At 35.2% G+C, this 19375-nt stretch overlaps 4 protein-coding genes across 4 annotated transcripts in view; 1 reads left to right on the plus strand and 3 right to left on the minus strand.

The window, feature by feature from the left end:
- The window catches only part of LOC113496772, a 1973-nt gene extending 1202 nt beyond the window's left edge, over positions 1-771 (plus strand). Inside the window, exon 2 of the mRNA XM_026876094.1 lies at positions 129-771. Coding sequence (XP_026731895.1) covers positions 129-749 — 621 coding nt within the window. The 3' untranslated portion in view covers positions 750-771. The remainder of the gene's footprint in view (positions 1-128) is intronic.
- Positions 772-879: 108 nt separating this feature from the next.
- LOC113496973 (fibroin heavy chain-like) lies at positions 880-2216 on the minus strand. Its single transcript, XM_026876386.1, has 2 exons — positions 2061-2216; positions 880-1775 (listed from the first exon to the last, which is right to left on the minus strand). Exons 1-2 carry the CDS (start codon positions 2128-2130, stop codon positions 997-999), a joined length of 849 nt encoding a protein of 282 aa, XP_026732187.1. The 5' UTR covers positions 2131-2216; the 3' UTR covers positions 880-996.
- Positions 2217-3996: 1780 nt separating this feature from the next.
- LOC113496697 (prisilkin-39-like) lies at positions 3997-6316 on the minus strand. Its single transcript, XM_026876002.1, has 2 exons — positions 5635-6316; positions 3997-5063 (listed from the first exon to the last, which is right to left on the minus strand). Exons 1-2 carry the CDS (start codon positions 5699-5701, stop codon positions 4387-4389), a joined length of 744 nt encoding a protein of 247 aa, XP_026731803.1. The 5' UTR covers positions 5702-6316; the 3' UTR covers positions 3997-4386.
- A 7608-nt stretch (positions 6317-13924) lies between these two features.
- LOC113496876 (acrosin-like) lies at positions 13925-15126 on the minus strand. Its single transcript, XM_026876250.1, has 2 exons — positions 14791-15126; positions 13925-14539 (listed from the first exon to the last, which is right to left on the minus strand). Exons 1-2 carry the CDS (start codon positions 14849-14851, stop codon positions 14226-14228), a joined length of 375 nt encoding a protein of 124 aa, XP_026732051.1. The 5' UTR covers positions 14852-15126; the 3' UTR covers positions 13925-14225.
- Between the last annotated feature and the right edge of the window lie 4249 nt (positions 15127-19375).

Raw genomic sequence — 19375 nt, forward strand, 5'->3', positions numbered from 1 at the left:
TAAAGTAAATTCTATTTTCACGCGGAGAAATTAGTTTTTGTGTTATGGTTATAGTCTGCTATTTGTATTATTTTATTGATAAAGTGTATTAAAGAATTATTAAATAAAACCAATATTCATGCTTTAAGGTTGCATTAAATAACTTGATTAAAATTATTAATTTGTTTTCAGAATCTACACCCAATGGAGAATCAATCGTAGCCATATCGTCTTCGGATCCAAATGTAGAGAAGTATTTTAGTCAACAATTTGCTACGCGATCTGGATTCACCCAATTACATGATGATGAACAGAATCGGGCATACGGTCACGCTGGTGTACCTCAAGGCGCTGTGCATTCCACCGTCAGTATAGCAGGTCCTAGTAAAGCAGTAGCCAGTGCTGGCAGGAGTATCGCCTCAGCATCCAGCGGACCCTTCCTACCACTATTCAACTTCCCAATACTCCCAGAAGGCTTTGGATTCAACAATTTTGACGTCAAAGATTGGGTCCGAAATGTAGAGAGCTTTTACAACCCGAACTTCCCCGGCAATGCTCATGTGAACACTGCTACAGCAATCAATGATAATGGACATGTTTATGGAAATGTTAATGCTGTAACTTTTGATAATAGAGCGAAACCTAAAGATAGCTATGGAAACACAGCTACGAGCATTGGTTTTGATAACCGAGCAAAAACCCCTGAAACGGCAATTTACAATGGCAACAAAAATGTGCCTGTAAATAACCAAAAACGTAGCAACTTTTGATAACATCGCAAAATAAAGGAAAAAAAGTAGTTGTAGCTTTTCAATAATTAATGTTAACTGTAAGATTCAAATAATGAATGTTATAATTAATTAATTTGTGTGCTAGTGATATTTAAGTATAATAAACACATTTTTTATAAATAATTGTTTTATTGATATTTAAATAAGTTAAATAAGTTTTCCAAAGATATTGAGACAAGTTTTAACATTCGTCGTCTCAACATCTTTTTACAATACAACGAACACTTCAGTAGAAACCGGTGTTGACGGCGTGGGAGTGCGCGGCGCGGATGCCGGGGCCGTTGATGCTGGTGGCGCCGCTGTGCTGCACGCCGGCGGCGCCCTGCTGGACAGCCTGGGCGGTGCTGGCGCCGTAGCCTCCGATGTTCTCAGAGGCAGACACGGCCGCACCGTAACCGATGCCCCTGGTCTGGGCAGATGACACGGATGATCCAAAACCGTTGTTGGTGGCAGAGATGGCGGTTCCGTAGCCGTTAAGGTTCTGGGCGGAGGAGATGGCAGAGTTGTAACGGGCAGGGCCAGCGCTCTGGGCAGAGGACAGGGCGGTGTTGAAGCGGGCGGGGCCACCGCTCTGGGCGGACGAGACGGCGGTGTTGAAACGGGCAGGGCCACCGGTCTGAGCAGTAGAGACGGCGGAGTTGAACTGGTTGCTACCAACAGACTGAGCAGAAGATACGGAGTTTCCGTAGTTTCCGAAGTTCTGGGCAGAAGAGACGGCGGATCCGTAAGCGGGGCGGTTCTGAGGAACGGCCTGGTAGGCAGGCTGGTATGCCATGGGCTGGTAGGAGTTGCCAGCGTTGGCGATGCCTACACCGCGGGCGTATGTTCCATCGGAAGCTCCGATACCACTGCCGTAGGCCTGGCCTTCACCAGACTGGAAAGAGGCACCGATACCGGTGGAGTGGGAGATTCCGCCGATGTTGCTGCTGAAGCCACTGCCGAAGCCGTAAGAGATGCTGGGCGAGCGACCGATCCTCATGATCACTCCGGGAAGAAGATCGCTTCCTGAAACACAGAAGAAGTAAAAATTACTTAAAAATAATTATTTATGTTCTACTTTTCAATTAATTCGGTTTTAAAACAATTGACAAGTTCAAATTATTACAAGAATTAAAAGGAGCACTATGACTCATAAACAGGGTAATAAAAAAATCTTCACCGAATGTTTACGACGCAGATAATGTAAAATAAACTGAAAACTTCGAGTATTATTAAATTCAATATTACGATTACATTGCAATGTTTACGACAAGTGTCGTTCGCAAGTGCAATTGCAATCGCATCACTTACCGGTGTACCAGATGGGTCCTGCATTGCAAGCAGCGACGATGGTAGCAAGGATGATGATTTTGGATGCCATTTTTGTTTTATCTTCCAAGGATGTCTAGACCTTTCCCCAGGTGGTTGTGGATGGTTGTGAAACATTCCCCTCAGCTTATATACTAGACATGATCCCCCCACTCAAACTGACTGGGTCACCACTACACCCAAAGCCATTGACACTCATAAACCAAATTTATCTAACGAGTTACGGTAAACAGTTTTGATAGGTACAGGTGATCTGATACCATAAATTATCAAAGTATCATCTTATTGATAAAACAACTGATTAATTGGCCGTAATAAAATCGAATTCTGTTGATTTTGTTAAACAAGGATACTTAATTAAAATATTTTTCTAATTCTTTGTGGAGGACGGAAAGCTTTATGACATTTTTAATTATATCTTCATGTTTCGGCGAGAACGATTGCTTCGAACACATAAACGCCATTTGTGTTAATTTATGCAAAAATCAACTAAAAATGATCACGTATGCTAATGACTTTTTTCTTTCTCATGAATGAGATAGTTCTGTCAATGGCTATTTTAATGTTCTTCCTATTAAAGTCATTTTGAAGTTTATTAGAATATTCAACATCCGTTTCTTTAGAAAATTAATGAAAACATTTGTGTCTTTAAAATTAAATGACTTTCTGGTGTCAAACTGGTGTATATTTGAATCCTAGCTTGATGATATATAAATGCAAAATTTAAAAGCTCGTTTTAATTAGTATCACAGACGGCGTGAAAAAAGTATCTTCTCAGGTAAACATATAGAACCAGAACTTTAAGTGCTCTACTTTTTAGTCGTAACATATCGAAGTTATTACACATATTATCTATATATGTTAGAAGGCAGTACTTAGTCAATATAACTAGTACCCCGGATTTATTAGCTTAATCTGAAAAGCTTTTTCCTAAGTTACTTTTTAAGTCACCATCAAGCCCTGCTAGATTCATATCTGCTCATAAACTAAAATTAAAATTAAATTTTAAATTTATAATTCGATTTTGTGCTCTGGATTTGTAGACAAGACGGAGTTAGGTATATGATTGTATATGAATTATTATGCTTTAAATTAAGGTTACCCGAAAAATATCAATTATATAGGATAAAATGGTAAGGGCATCTGTCCTTTGACTAGATGACAATAAATGTAACAAAGTGAATATATCTGTTGTTAGCAGAAATGTAGGTTTGTGTAAATGTATGATATGGCATCAATTAACTTCATACCAAACATTTCCGAGCATCAGTCAGCACCTGAACATGGACTTCCTTACAGCTGCTACACATGCGGCCGCGCGAATACGACAGGTTGGTTCCAGAGGAATTTGAATATTTTCACAAGACGGAGAGTTAGGTAAGATACAATGTTTGCAGTGTAAAATGAAAGATAGTATATTTTTAAGAATTAAATTTTTAAAGACTGATAATTAAGCTTCAGCATTATAATATAACAAAGGAAGTTTTGCCAAACAAAACTAGGTAGACAGATATTCTATTAAATTGCACAGATTATTCGACAATTTCAAATACCAGTCTTTCAGCTAATTATATGATCTGATGCAATAAACAATATCGATGCCCCACCTCATGTTCACGTACGAACATATCTATAATCTAAAATGCCAATCCAGTATAAAATTAAAGCCTAGGTCATAGACCTGGCAATCCGGTAAATGACTCAAAAATTGTATACAAAGATAAGAATCCTAATTTTATAGAGGATGTTCACCATTTATCATTATAAACCTTTATATCGTATTATATTTCGACTAGATTGCCTTTAACGAATTTATGGTCCATAAATAATTTAATCAGAATAAAAAACTTTGTTTCATTAAAATATAATTTATTATAAAAAAATGAGTTATCTCCAATAAAATATTATGCGATGACAACCGATCGTAAATGCTCCATTTTATTTAAGATGAACTCACTCGTCAAGTTTATGATAAATCGATATTCTTAACCAAACACTTTTTATTTTATCACAGGTATCATTTAAACATCATTTTAATCAAGTGTCGTAATACTAGTCTCGTTTGAGGTGTGAATTACAAATTGTTCGGACATTGAAACAAAATTACAATTAATAAACTCTTCCAACTTCAAACAGTACAGAATATTGAAGTACGTCTTTTGTTTCAACGAATTACCTATTTAATTATCAATCAACAGACAGTTTTAATAGCACAGCTTGATAAAAATTCAAAGTTTGTTGCTGCTTAGTCAGGTATGTTTATAAATAGACAAGAACACATCTCAATTATCCCTCAGGCTCTAAATTCTTAACTCTTTGCCTCAGCTACCGCAGTAGCACTAGACCTCGCATACCCATAATTGTCATAGCCCTCATTATCTTCATATACAGCTGGACCCTCGTTGTCATGGTAACCAATAGGATTCCTAAATCCATACCCTCCATTGGAATTACTGGAGAAATAATTTCCATTGTACTGGTTACTGTGGCCGCTGTACCCAGATCCCGGCTTGTAGCCTGCGTAACCATCGTCGACATTGTACCCATTATTGTATCCGTTGCTATGGTAACCGTTGCTGTACCCGTTGCCATGGTAACCATTGTTATACCCATTAGAGTATCCTTGGTTGTGATACCCTGGTTTTTGGTACCCTTGGTTTGGGTAGCCATTGTACTGATAGTTGTTGGGGTAGTATCCAGTTCCATGGCCGCCGGCTCCTTCGTTGGCTGATGACTGTGACTGGCTTATAGCAATGTTGATGGGTGGTTGGTATTCTTGTGGGCCGTTGTATCCTTGGTATCCTTGGTAGCCCTGATAGCCTCCGTACGCGCCGTAGCCTCCAGGACCCCCGTACCCTCCATAGCCACCATAGCCGTTATAGCCTTCACAGATTCCATATTTACGACATAATTTCTTCTTGTGCAGTGTACGTGGCACCCTGACGACGCTGGCCGCTGTATCCGCCTCTGCCAGTACACCTAAATCTGAAATTAATAAATGAACATCAAGTAAAACAAGATATTATTTTAATGGTGTTTTTTTTATGTGGGGCGGAAATATATTTTTGCTACCGTTATTTGTTCGGTCTCTAGTTTTTGAAATTGTTCAATTATAAACTCGTATATAGGACTCACGCCTTTATTTATGGTTGAAATGGACCTCCCATTGATTCGTTTTCTTTTAACAATACTTGTTTAATTTCTAAAGGAAACTTTCACAAACTGCTAAGAAATAATCTTACTTTGATTTGTTGAAAACGAACTAATTAACTTAAACCAGCTACCGAAATAGCAAAATAATAATTAAGTTATTCTCAAAACTGTCGGACCTTTTAAATTAAGTCACAAATATTCAGGTAACATCTTAAATTACTGGGTATCATCACATACGCTAATAATTACTTACCATAACCCACAACGAGATCTTTAGTAGACCACCCAATTACCTACAAAAGGATCATTACGAACAATTACCTAACGGTCAATATCGATACGAGTTTTATCGATAAATCGTGACACCGGCGAGATTATAGAGTAAGTGTAAAAAAATTACCACCTTCAGCTAGTACTGGGCTCCATCCCGCGAAGGCGATCACAAAAAGCAATATCCGAACTCCGGCCATGTTTTATTGTCTGTTCCGTTAAGTGTGGTTAATATTTTTGCGAGAACAGCTTTATAGGTCGGCCGTGGAGGTCGTGCCCCACGCCTTAAGACATTGAGGTTTAATTTGGTAAAAATCCCACGGAAGTGAGAATCTCGTTAAGATGGTAAACAATACTGTATTAGTAGAACGGAAGTTGTATAAAGATGAAGCGATGCCTGATGATAAACTATGTTTTGTTCTATCGTTTCCTGGACTCCAGTAGCTGGTTTTGTAGAAAAACTGTCAAGATCATTAAACGTCATAATTTAATGTGTGTGTTTATTTAACTTATCTAAACAACAAGTAATCTCTCACAAAATTAGAAAAAAATCGAAATAAAACCTAGTAATGAAATACGTTCTTTACTCATATTCTTGTCTTATCCTTCTCTTCTCTTAAACTAGCTCATTGTAAGGTTTCTTTCAGAGCTACTTTAACTAACAGATTAAAAATTAACTTTTATTATCATTGTCTTAATTACCCACAACCCGTTATATTTCACTCCAATACGCAAGTTTCTCTATGACAATCTTACAACTATCTGTTTCTCATAAAAACTTGGCTAGGAACGAAAAAACACGTAACTAGGTCTGAAGCTCCACCCCTTTTATACATTAAATTACAGACGTACGTTGATAAACGAAATTAAAATAAAACTCTATTATAAGTAGAAAGTGTAATGTAATCTCTATTTAATAAATACCATCGTATAACTTGATATGCAAATTTTGAATTAATATCAAAACAAGCTACTTGCAAAACGAAATCGCATAAAATAGTGCATCTCTATGAGTTGCTCTTAATTTGATTTTAACCTTGAACTTGATGTTACAACGTTAATAATCTTGATCTTGGTTTACTTAGCAAGTTTTGCGTAAACAAAACCGGTTTAGTGACGTATTTTAACTGTTTAGCCATCATCTTAACTTCTAACGTATGGTTAAAATTGACTTTGATATATTGGTGTGACGGTGTAAACATTTTTAGTTTGGGTAAAAATCGTGGTGAAAACATAAATTAACGCGAATATAGCAGCATGACTTGTGGTCGGTGACAGTAGGATTAAATTTCATTGACTGGGTGGGATATCATATTACCGAACACTGACAAATACAAATTGCACCCACATTCTACATCTTAAAGGCAGATTATTAGGTGTTAACTGGAATCAGATGATACCGTACGATGATTTAGACAAAACAAAAATAGACATGGAATTACATTTTTCTCCGTGGAATATAAATATAAGGATTATACTGGTAATATCCACACCTTTCCTATCTCCCTTACAATGCAATATAATCTCAAACTAAGCATAGCTTTCATAATGAGTGCTGGACGAGTCCAAGACAACTGATAGACCTAAATATTTCTAAATTCATAATACCGATAAATTGCACCCCGCCTCAAAACAAATGATTGTGCGTATCATACAAAGATTTGTCCTGGTGAGAATCGAACCCAAGGAAACTAACCATTAATTAAACCAGTACCGTACCTACTTCCAAAGCTATACAAACAATATACAAAAGAAAAGAACTATAAAGCACATTCATCAAAAAATCAACGTGAAATATAAACTGTATTCAAGTTACATCCGTGACATGAACCTGTACTATCAACGGTCAACTACAAATTGTTGTGTACCAAAATATAATAGCCCTGGTCTAGTAATATTTCACAGAAAATAACGGGAGATGAACGTATCGTGAATGACGAAAAAAATATAATTCATATGTACTACAAAACGGGAGGAAATAAAACTCATGTAATTTGAGAATATTTTTATTTGAAAGAGCTGAACGTGTCCAGAAAAAAATCTTTTCTGTACAACAATGCCTTAAGCAAAGCAATTTTTTTTTACTGTACCGTTAGCCTAAGAGCAGGCTTTCATTGGGTTGGGACAGCGGGATTGGACCAAAGGGTTACCGTGGCCCCGGTACACGAAGGGCAAAGAAAGAACAAAGGTGGGTTTTAGTAGAAGTCTGACACTCCCATCCACTCAACCCAAAGCGAACGGAGCCATTTGATTATATCTCATCCAAAAAAAAGGTGTTCTTCGCTTAAATAATATTTTATTTCCAATCTTTGTTAGAAGATGCTCAAAACTCAAACACAAATCAGGTATAAGGTATTCTTAAACACTTATTTGTCACTTCACCTTTTAAGAATTAACAAAAGTATGAAACTTAACAGCGACTCAAAACTGGACTCGATTCTGCGATTTACAATGTCCGATGAATTAAAAGCAATTGGATTAAATTTAAAATTATTCCTATTATTTTAAGCTTAATTTTCAATTATTATGTTGGCATAATAATTGAAAATTCATTGTATTAACCTTCAGTGTTCTGCCCCAGACTGAAATTCGAATTTTTGTGTTAAATAAATGCTTAAGACAACACAAAAAGTGTCATTTTGAGCCAATTTTCATTCATTCATCGGCCATTGTAAATATCAGAATTGGGGCCCTGATTCACTAACCAATCAATTCTTTAATACCATTAATCAATCAAATAGATTATTTGTTTCTTTTCTCGAACATATTAAAATGTTCGCCTATTTAAATTATGTGACAAATGGTATTTTTATCACTCCAATCTACACATGCTACACCAATGTGGAATAGTTTTATAATTAAGTAGAATGATTTTACCAAAAATTTAGGTTTTCTAGTCATAAATTATACCCGATTTCGAATACTAAATTGAAACACAAATCCCATTATGCCACTTAAAATATTTGCAAGCGAAAGTCAAAATAGGTATTAGGTATGTTCATTAATTTCCGTTATTTTGAGAAACTCCTTTTTGCTACTGCCTTTCAAATATTTTAATAAGAGAAAAGTGCTCAAGTGCATTCAATAGAGAACGTGCCATGGCTAATAGTGAGTTCAATTGTTTGGGTCCTCATTGGTCCAGAGTATTTATAATTCAGGGACGGCTTTCAGTCTCAAATGATCTAATAAAGGGACATCTCTGTACATCTGAATGCAATTATTTTTTTACTTTTCCCTGAAACGATTGTAATAAACACCGAAATTATCAAGCATGAAAAAAAAGACGTCCGATAAGCAAAAAAAAACATCAAACTAGGCCAAACAAATTTCTTCCTTATTTAAAAATAACAATACCAGCTAAAAAACTTAAAAATAAAAATCGAAACATAAATTTTATTCATCCACTAAACATAGCCTGAAGCTTTCTCCGCTTGTTCTTAATTTAAATTAACTGTCAACATCGTTAATACACCGTGGAGTATTTATCAAATATTATAAAGCCGTATAATGTTGAACGGAAGCGAATATTTTTAATAGTTTAGTTTCCTTATTAAGGTTTATTTCGCGATTTGTTTTGCTTTAAAAGTCCGCAAGGCTTTGCGTAGGTGTTTGAACTTGGTGCTTGACCTTATGACACGATGTTACAGGCTTTTGCCCTTATTGTGTGTAGATGAACTTGTACATATTATGAGATTAGATTCGTTTTCATATTTCTAGCATGATCATGTCACTTGAATACAACCTTAAACGGATAAGACAGTATTCTTGTGGTTTCTGAAAACAAATTTTGGACTGAAGTGTTTTTGTTCGTAGAAACCAATTTATCCTCTGCTGGTCCCTGCGCTGGTTGCCATTGTTAACTTAATAGGACAGGTGAAAAAAAAGGTTTTATTCAATAACATTGTTGGTTGAACAATATTGAGGCTGACCTTTAAGTGTGACCCTTTAAGTGTGAAAAACTACAAAATATAGATAATATAGAGTCCTTTCTCGAAAAAGTTCTTAAAAGCTCAAAAGCTTAAAAGCCTTCAAAAGGCTTTTAATATAAAAAAATATATAATAATAAGATGAAACCTCCTTAATATTCAGAAATCAATTTCTCAGGTCTCAGTTTCATATTTAAATTAATACGACATTTTTATCTAAAATCGTTCGTGCAACAAACCATTAGTATTCCGAACATTCAAATGAATAAACATCTCGTATTCGGAACGATGCGATTTTTCAAATAATATTCAAATGCGAAACATTAATTGATCTAATATTTACAAGACTCATAATATACTGGTAATTTAGATTATATTTAAGTGTTGAACCGTTCAAACTAACTGGTTTTAAAACTGTTTACATTTCCTTATTAATGCTGTTACGGTTTTAGAAATGTGTATTCATAGATATCTATAAAAAGGTTATCTATAAATAAATGGGGAAAGTTGTTGCTATGGGTTTTTTTGACGATTAGGGCGATATGCGAACTTGAAAGAGGCATGAATACGCCGTAAACGACTGTAATTTCCCAATTGGTAAAATTATGTGAATTATATATCCATATTTCGTTTTAATTAATTTTAACACATGGTAATTTACACATTCTGGGGATTAAATAAGAGCTGCGAATGCTTAAATGTCGTTTATTTAACAATCTGTACAACGTGAAAGATGAAGATAATGCTCTTTAAAATTTTATTCCTTTAAACTGCATCTCTCCCATCAGACCTGCAAAAGGGAAAATAAAATACAAATTTAGACATGTGTCCTTCGTGCTAAGTAAAAATAAATACATTTAAGAAATAATAATAAATTTAAAGCAAAAATGGGAGGTTAAAATGATCAACTCTCTCTAAATCTAGATAGTGATAAGCTGCGGACTCTACATTTGAGGCTGTCAGCTCTACCAGACCTCAATCTAAGTCTTCCAATAAAGCCCACGATCTCGCTGGCACATTATGTACATAGCACCTACCGTTATTCAAAAACTTTTATTCACTCTTTGGAATAAGCCCTATTACAGTCTTCTATAAAATCTTACAATTTTTCGCCACACATTTTCGCGAAGCACCACACCGAGAGCTCCACCTAACTAAACACATACAATTAAGTTTTACGGCAAAATGATTAACATCTTAAGCGCTATTGTATTAACAAGTTATTAATAAATCAACCAAACGAATGTAGTCTTAATTATATTGATGTCGAACTGTAAAATACGAGGCTTCATTAAAATCACGTTTATGGGCGTCGCCTAACGTGATAGGCTCTATAAGATAAATCATAACTTCATTAATTGCAAATTTAAAAATGAAACTTTCTTTTTGTTTTTTTTTTCACTGTACCTCAAGTATGCTGGTATAGGCAATACCACTGCGCATGGATATTAACTGTTTCATTCTTATATGGCTTGTTAATGTCTACGTTAGATTAGCTAATTGTCTGCTCAAAAGGTTTTGCATTAGACAACCGGTAGTGCTGGAGAACTTTTGGAGAGGCCTATGTCCAGCAGTGGACAGCTGTAGGCTGAGATGATGATTAGAGAAATGAATTTTGACTGTCGATGCTTTGACAACGAATTCATCATCAAAGAACGAGGCAAAAAACATAGAAAGAGATTATATTTTTCACACTGTTTTTTCATATATGAGGACACTTCTCGTGACCCAAAGGCTGGCTTTTACCTCGCTCAGAGGATTAGCATTGCCATTCAACGTGGCAATGCTGCCAGCCTTTTGGGCACACTCCCAGCCGGCAGCGATGCCGATGAATTTTTTGATGCTTTGATTTAATTTTAATTCCTTTTTGTTTTTTAACTTGTAAATATTTAACATGGTTTATCTAATCTAATTATATGAGGTAAGTCTGATAAAAAAACATTGACTTAGTTGTTTCTGCAAAGAATACTTAAACATATGCCACATTGTGTCTACACGACTTGTAGTCCACCTGTCTGATCCGTTGTACCCTCGGTCACCAACTTTTGTCCTTGCTTATTGTAAACTTGAACTTAAGTATCCAAGACGAGTAATAATCCTGTTGTAATGCTGTCAAGGTAGTCGTGTGGTTCGCAACACCTTCGATCACTTTGAACATTATCGGTAAAACCAAAATTTCGACCCTGTACTTCAATATTTACATAAAGAGTAAACCAAATAGATCTATAGAAATTTGATACGAAATCAAGGTGCTCTTGCGTATTTTACCTATAATTAGACTGATTTGGGGAAAACCGAGAATAATATGACTCAAGGACCTTATAACCTTAAACAATTTTAATAAACAATAGTTATAAATAAAACTAAGGCATCTTTGGGGCTAAATTGGGCTAATTTAGATAATTGACTATTTTCTTCTAGTGGACTACTTTTGTTGAGGTCATCAGTCCACTATAAACTGTAGATAATATTTGGAATACCTTATTTGTTCTTTTAATTCTTTTCTGTAATCTAGTAAATTTAAAAGATGTAAATTTAATTTAGTATCTTAACTAGTAACAACAAGTGTGACACTGCGAAAAGTGGTGCGCATATAAATCTTTGATTGCAGGGTGTGGCAAAATAAATTAGGTGTGATAAAGGCCAGAATCAGTATGTTAGACATGCTCGCTTTTATAACCTAGTCTTATAGAACTCGAATAAAAATGTAAATCCCAATTTAACGAAGATCATTAAAGTCATATAAATAAAATTCCAAACTAAATATAATCTAGATTTACAATTTTTCAACAAATTCTTTTCGAAAGTAGTGTGTGGGTGCCAACGTGAGATAATCCTTATTATAATGGCCTGCAGTTGTCACAAGCTTTTAAAGAATGGACATGAAAGTATAAAAATCAACGGTAAATGACATAAAACATTTAACAATACAACCTATTAACACTTTTTAGAAACATCGAGATGCGAAATTTTAATTTACCTAATGTAACGGATTTTTGAAATGTCAAACGCTGCTTGTATTATAGTACCCTGGTATTTTATGACAATATTGTAGCTGTCCTTAGTTTAAGCCATCCTTTACGTGGATAGTGTACTTAAAATATGATATCGCAATTCACAACAAGCAAACCGGTGAGTATTCAGTACACCAAACAAAATATTTCAAACTAGCTGTTGCCCGCGACTTCGTCCCCGTGGGTAGAAGATATAAGTTATGATTTAGGTATACCTGCCCGGTTTTTTTTTACATTTTCCATTGTATCTTAGCTCCTATTAGTCGCAGCGTGATGGTTTATAGCCTAGAGCCTTCCTCGATGAATGGTCTATTCAACACTAAAATAATTTTTCAATTTGGACCAGTAGTTCCTGAGATTAACGCGTTCAAACAAACAAACAAACTCTTCAGCTTTATATATTTGTACAGATTAGTCGCAGCGTGATGGTTTATAGCCTAGAGCCTTCCTCGATGAATGGTCTATTCAACACAAAAATAATTTTTCAATTTGGACCAGTAGTTCCTGAGATTAGCGCGTTCAAACAAACAAACAAACTCTTCAGCTTTATATATTTGTACAGATATTAATTTTATGCCTTATCGTAGCGTTTTTTTAAACATGGTCAAGAAATTGGTAGAAATTAAATATCCAGCGTATTATACAAGTCAGTGTCAAACGGTGTCAGCTTTTGTTTCTTGTAGAATTCTTTTACTACTTTTATTAGCCGTTTCAAAGGTTGGAGTTCACTTTCCAAGTGTTGAGACTGTCAGCTGTCAATAACCTAAGAATTACCGAGTTACCCGTACTTCGTTCCAGTTTATTGACTTGTCTGAACCCGTCACAGCTGAAGGTAAGTTGTTTATATCTACGAGTGGTTTAAGTGGTACTTTATTGTTGACAACCTGACCTATGCGGTCACTATGATTTTTATCGTTAACAGTAAGAAAGTAACGAACTTGTTATTTTGTTTAGTTGTTGTCATGGAGAACTGGGAGTATGCCAGCTGTGCTGTTATTGTTGTCAACAACAATCAAGATTAAATAAGTCAAATCATATTATATTAGAAGTACAAGACTATCTTTACTATGACTTCATCATTCCCCTGCCCTTATCCCAATTATTTTATTTGGGGTCGGCGCAACATGTCATCTTCTTCCATACCTTTCTATCGGCCGTCATCTCACAAGAAACTCTCACAAGAACTATGACGCGGATAATATTTTTATAATAAGGAGGTCATTTTTTACCTTCAGTTTGTATTTAATGCAAATGACCTAATAGAGTTTTATTTTACAAAAAAAGTTTCCTTAATGCACGTTAAGTCCGTTCTTGTCTAGATATACATTTCCGACAAAAGTAACAAAATAATTAAGACTTCGATTTGATTTATGACATATTTTATTAACTATAATCCTTATTTAAAACAAAGTTATTTTAATAACAAACAATGAATTGAAAACAAAATGATAATAAGCAATATTTACACAATTAAACGTATACCTTAAATAACAGACTTTATTCATTATTGCTATCAGGCATCGCTGAATATAGGCAGAAACCGCCTACAGTCGGGAGCCCCTAGGTACATAATTAATAGATAAAAACTATACACAGAAATAAAACCTTACCCCGGTTTCAGAATTGAAAGTACTCTCATGGCAGAATACTAATCATGGCTATGATCAAATCGTCAATTTTTTTGACAAATTTTTGATTTCATTTCTGTTTTGCCATTCCAAATCCGGGGTAAATATATTAAAAACAACGCATAAGGGAAGGCATCAAAATAGCTCGCTTTTGTCTCATGTTTTAGGTGAAGCTTTAGCAATAGAAACAGCTATAGCATCCCCTGTGTCACTCTTGGCGTTACTTATGGAACCACCTCCTTTATCCCCACATGTAGCACAGGGTAGGTTGAAGCCACCGGGGCCAAACGATCCAGCGTTAGCTTCCGAGTACGCGTCGAAGCGAGGTGGTGGCCAGTGGTGGCGGTGATGGCGCCAGAATGGTGGCGGTGGTGGCGGCGGCGGCGGTGGTGGTGGTGGCGGAGGGTACTGGTTGTTTTGACATTCGTATGGCGAACGCTTTAGCCGTTGGATGAGATCGCCATTTGTCGCTGGAATAGGAAAGAAAGGGTTGATTATCCATTATCAGGGTTGATAATCTAAGTGCTTTAAAACAATTGACAACACCTTTTACTTTAATGATGCTCAAATTGTACCCTGTCGAGAAAACCACGACTTTAAAACACATAAATAATAAATGATAGCAAGAAATAAAATAGAAAACAAAATTTATATGCGGACAGGAAAAACAAGTTGTAAAGAAGTTCGTTACGCGGTGTTGATTTGTTAAAACATAACTCACGTTTGACATCCGCAGCGACGAATGCAAATGACACAGCTAAAAGTACACCTAGTCTCCACATTTTTACGTTCTGATATGAATTAATTCGTCCCAAGAAACATTTTTATAGGAACCGTAGATCAACACGAATGGGTATTCCGAAAAATATCACGTAAAGACATATTCACGAGTAAGCGTTAATTGATAGCCTTAACGCGATGTGTGAAAAGTTTGGTGGGATTGGTGAATCCCGGTAGCGTGTTGTGTTAAGGCAGGCTGCTAACTATCAAACTGATGTGTCAGATTGTTCAAGCCAATGAGTTTCTTAGTAAGACTAGATTTTTTGCAAAGAATACGAATGTTAGGTATTTGAAGAAATCGTTACCAAAATTGAATATCACCTGTATGGAGGCACACGACGTATTATGAGGTCTTAATCTTGTAGGCCAAAACATGTTTTGCAAAGTTGATGTTTTCTTACTTTAGATCTTTCAAAGTTCTACCGTCATTTGGTCCTGTAGGCAAATGTCATTGTTTTGAGAGCTTACGCTAACCATTCGTTCTCTCAACCCAGTCTAAGTCTCTATATCTATCCAAAAGGAATGCCATTCCAATACTTTTAAAATTATCTGTGCGTTTTTTACCTTCAAGCAATTTGGCAGTGCCTAATCCTTTAAATATCCCCTAAATAATCTGAAGTATTTCCATCACAAAATAAAACATAATTTAGAACATTGGGTTCCTTATCAAAGTCTTCATCGTTAAGAAGAATAAAGAATTTACTGTCAAAGGACCAGATAGATAGACAGACAGGCAGCGGAGCTTTAGTAATAACGTTCCATTTTTGCTCCTTTAGTACGAATCCCAGCAAAATGAACGAAGTCTCTAATACAAGTGTTCAGTCATTTATTTGACAGTGTGTAGCAATCCTTAGATTTTCCACAGTTGTGTGTTTCCACTCACGTGTGACTTGATGATGTAACGAATTAGATCAATATTCGCGGTTACTGTGTTTATTAGTTTAGCTGCATAAATGTCGAGGCAGTATCCTTATGCACTATCAACTTTATATTTCAATTATTCAACTTTGATAAGACTAAGAACTGAAGAACATGTACTTAATTCAATGTCGTAACTTTTAAACAATTGCAATTAAAACTAATTTCAATTGCATTTTTGCACTATAGCATCGTTCATCACATGGTTATACCTATTGCTTCTAAGGGTCTTGATGTGAAATTCGGTTCAAGAGGGCACTACGTAGATGGCTAATAGACAATCCTTTCTACTCTATAAAAGAATTTCTACAGTATAAGTTTCCGAAATAATCTTATCTATACATATAATAAAATTGTAGAAAAGTGAAAACTGTACATTGAATATTTTTAAAAAAGAATAATTGGAGGGTGGTCTACGAACGATTCCGATGCCGAAAATATGATTTGTAGAATTTTTGTCTGTTTGTCTGTTTGTCTGTTTGTCTGTTTGTCTGTATGTATGTCCGGAAAGATCTCGGAAAGTACTGGATAGATTTGATTCATATTTTCAGAGAATATCAACAAGAGGTCCGGTCAACATACTTTTTACTTACTATCTCGCTTTTCGTTACAGGGGGTGAGCAGAAGCCTTTTATATCTATACACAAATATCAAATTATCTCATAAACTACTAAATATATTTCGTTCAAATTTTGCATGAACCTTATCGTACACATGATACAACAAATATACAAAAACCATAACGCTACTATCCAGGGGGCATGAGCAGTAAAGTTTTAAATTTTTGGACTCACCCGTAACATCGTGTAATACAATTATGAAGTGTATTTTCACCCCATTGAGTAGTAGGCAGCACGGTCATCAATTTACTCAAAAAATATCACGCTATTTATCTTAAGACTTTTGGCAGAGCAATAATATATTTTTTCGAAAGTAAATCATTTTCACAAAATCAGTCATTTTATTCTCTTTCAAGTCTAATGTAGACCTAGCGCGACAATAATTAAAATAAAAGAAACATAAACTATTAATACTTTTATTATTATTCTTTTGATGCAAATGTTACTTCGTAATCAGCACATTCTTGAAACAAAGGAACTTAAATTATTTTTATTTTTATTGGTGTACTAAAATTACTCAAGTTCAAATGTGGAATGCCGTAATATGATTTTGTGTTTATTTACGATAGGTGATATACCTATGTTTTTAGCTCGGTGATGTTGGCGATGCTACTTCAAAATAAACAAATTCGTAGTGACACTCAACCCAAAGTTGCATGTAGTTTACATTGATCTCATCTATAATTATGCATAACAATAAATTACTGAACGACACAGTTAATTATATTACCTTGGTTCATCTGTAACAACTAGCAACAAAAATATAAACTTTCAAACAAAAAAAAGCCTTTCAAACAATGAAATAATGTTTTCTTAAATTTGCAACATTACATAGGCCAAAAGTATTTCGAATAAAAAAAGCCCTGAACTTGCATAAAAACTGCATAATAGGTATGCAATGTGAAAGATCTGTACGACCAAAGCTATCAATGAATAAGAGCGTGCGCTAGAAGGTTTTTGACATTACGTATCTATTGATAGAATAATGTCTACTGATAACTGGGATTTTTAAATATTTTAACGATTTGATTGGTCTACATCCATACATTACAGAGACCGCACACGTGGCCCTTCCAAAGATTCCTTTAACAATTTATTGTAATCTCTACTTATTTAAAATTTTCTTCTTTCGTAGCCTGGTAAAAACAGGGGAAGGAACGAGACAGAATGAGTTTCTGAGATCCCAAAGCTAAGCCGACGAGGATTAGAAACATATTTTTGGAAATTTCTCCAATAAGGCTGATAATAGCATGTAGCTATCAGCACTTACATCCGTCATACAATGTCTGGAAGATTCATTTTGGCTGTCGGTATCGACAGCGTAACCTCATAACCAACCTCGTGTAGTCTTTATTTAAGTTCCATCTATGCAGTAGGGATGACGGTATTTTACTTCAATGATCGTCAGGTAGGTTAACGAATAAAATACGTATTTTTCTTTGTAAATTGGTACAGTTAATAGAACTCATGCGCATGAAGTCACTTTTATGTTCATATTTTGCTTTGTCGTAACATCACAAATTAGACATATCCTATACTTTAGATTTTTGTCCTTGTCAATTTAAAAAAAGGGGTGTCTGATATATTTTTATTCACGCTATTTATTTATCAGCAATTTAAAGGCAAATCATGATCAAAACACCAGGGGGCCAAGATAACACGTTTACCAACTTTTTCATTTTGGAAATATTCCAAATGTTTGTGAGGAAGATCAGTTTTAATATTAAGAGGACAATCAAACATAACGTGTTTCAGGAAACCGTTTATCTGGGCGCAATTTTGCAAAATCTTATATCTTATGACACTATGTAACATCCACAGTTACCGAGCCCGACTCTCACTTCACCAGCTCCGTCCACAAAAATAATTTGACATCTTATTTATATCGTCAGAAAACATCGTGTGTGAAAATATCAACTGTCTGGCTATCACTGTTCCTGAGAAACAGCCAGGTGACAGACAGACGAACGGACACAGGGGCCTCAGTAATATGGTTCTGGTTTACCTCTTTGGTTACAGTACAATAATAATTTTATGATACCTCATAATCACTGTCATAATCCGTCTAGCAATTTCAGGTGTAGGCCGTCCCAAGAACAGACGTGCTCCAAAATCATAACCCACCCAATTAGAAAATGGAAACCCTCGAAAGTAAAACATTTTTAGCAGAAGTGCTAAGACTGAGTTATACCTTCTGTTATTTTTTCATACTTGCACCCCCCCCCCCCCCATTTTTAAACGGCTCGATTTGTCAAACATGTCTTAACGAACACTCGCACATAATTCACGTTTAAATTAAAATTGTACAATTCGTTCGGAAGCTATGATGTCACAGACATGCAGACAGGCAGGCAGATATGTCAAAGTTATAAGCCCCTCTTTTTTGGATTAAATAAGAAAAAGTCATTAAAAAAATGTTCATGTTTGAATAAAACAGCTGTGAAATATTTGACACCAGGATAGTATCGTAAACGATGAAATGTGTTTGATTCAAACATTTGATAGTCTTTGTGCCGCTCAAGATTCATTATAATTTACAAAAAAAAGCAAGCTTAAAATGTAGAAAAAGTGTTTCATTTTCAATATTGCGTTACATTTTTGCGATGATCGTTATTGTTAAACTTCATAGTTTTGCACATCTTGAAAATCACGCAGACGAAGTCGCGGGCAACAGCTAGTTATGTATATATATAAGCTACATTTGCAGCATGTTATTATTCTATGACTGAATACCGAACCTATTGACCTTTTGTAACACCTTTTATGTAACTGTATTCAATTGCAAATAAATCCTTTGACTTTTGACTTTGACTTTGTCATAATCTCTTTCAAGAATTTACATACTTACCCAATTTAAAATGTTAACGAAAGTTTTCTTCCAAGATAGTCATTTTCCATAACCGAATCCTTACAAATACTGCTTTAAAACTTATAATATTGGGTAAGTATGTTTTGAAGGGGTTAAATGAAATATATTTCAATGAATGT

The sequence above is a fragment of the Trichoplusia ni genome, chromosome 8, assembly GCF_003590095.1.
Source record: "Trichoplusia ni isolate ovarian cell line Hi5 chromosome 8, tn1, whole genome shotgun sequence".
Lineage (NCBI taxonomy): Eukaryota > Metazoa > Arthropoda > Insecta > Lepidoptera > Noctuidae > Trichoplusia > Trichoplusia ni.

Coding starts and splice junctions, on each gene's coding strand:
- LOC113496973 (XM_026876386.1), bottom strand. CDS start 2,130: ATGGCATCCAAAATCATCATCCTTGCTACCATCGTCGCTGCTTGCAAT. Junction 1,776..2,060: donor AGGACCCATCTGGTACACCG/GTAAGTGATGCG, acceptor TCTGTGTTTCAG/GAAGCGATCTTCTTCCCGGA.
- LOC113496697 (XM_026876002.1), bottom strand. CDS start 5,701: ATGGCCGGAGTTCGGATATTGCTTTTTGTGATCGCCTTCGCGGGATGG. Junction 5,064..5,634: donor GAGCCCAGTACTAGCTGAAG/GTGGTAATTTTT, acceptor TATTAATTTCAG/ATTTAGGTGTACTGGCAGAG.
- LOC113496876 (XM_026876250.1), bottom strand. CDS start 14,851: ATGTGGAGACTAGGTGTACTTTTAGCTGTGTCATTTGCATTCGTCGCT. Junction 14,540..14,790: donor CGTCGCTGCGGATGTCAAAC/GTGAGTTATGTT, acceptor TTCCTATTCCAG/CGACAAATGGCGATCTCATC.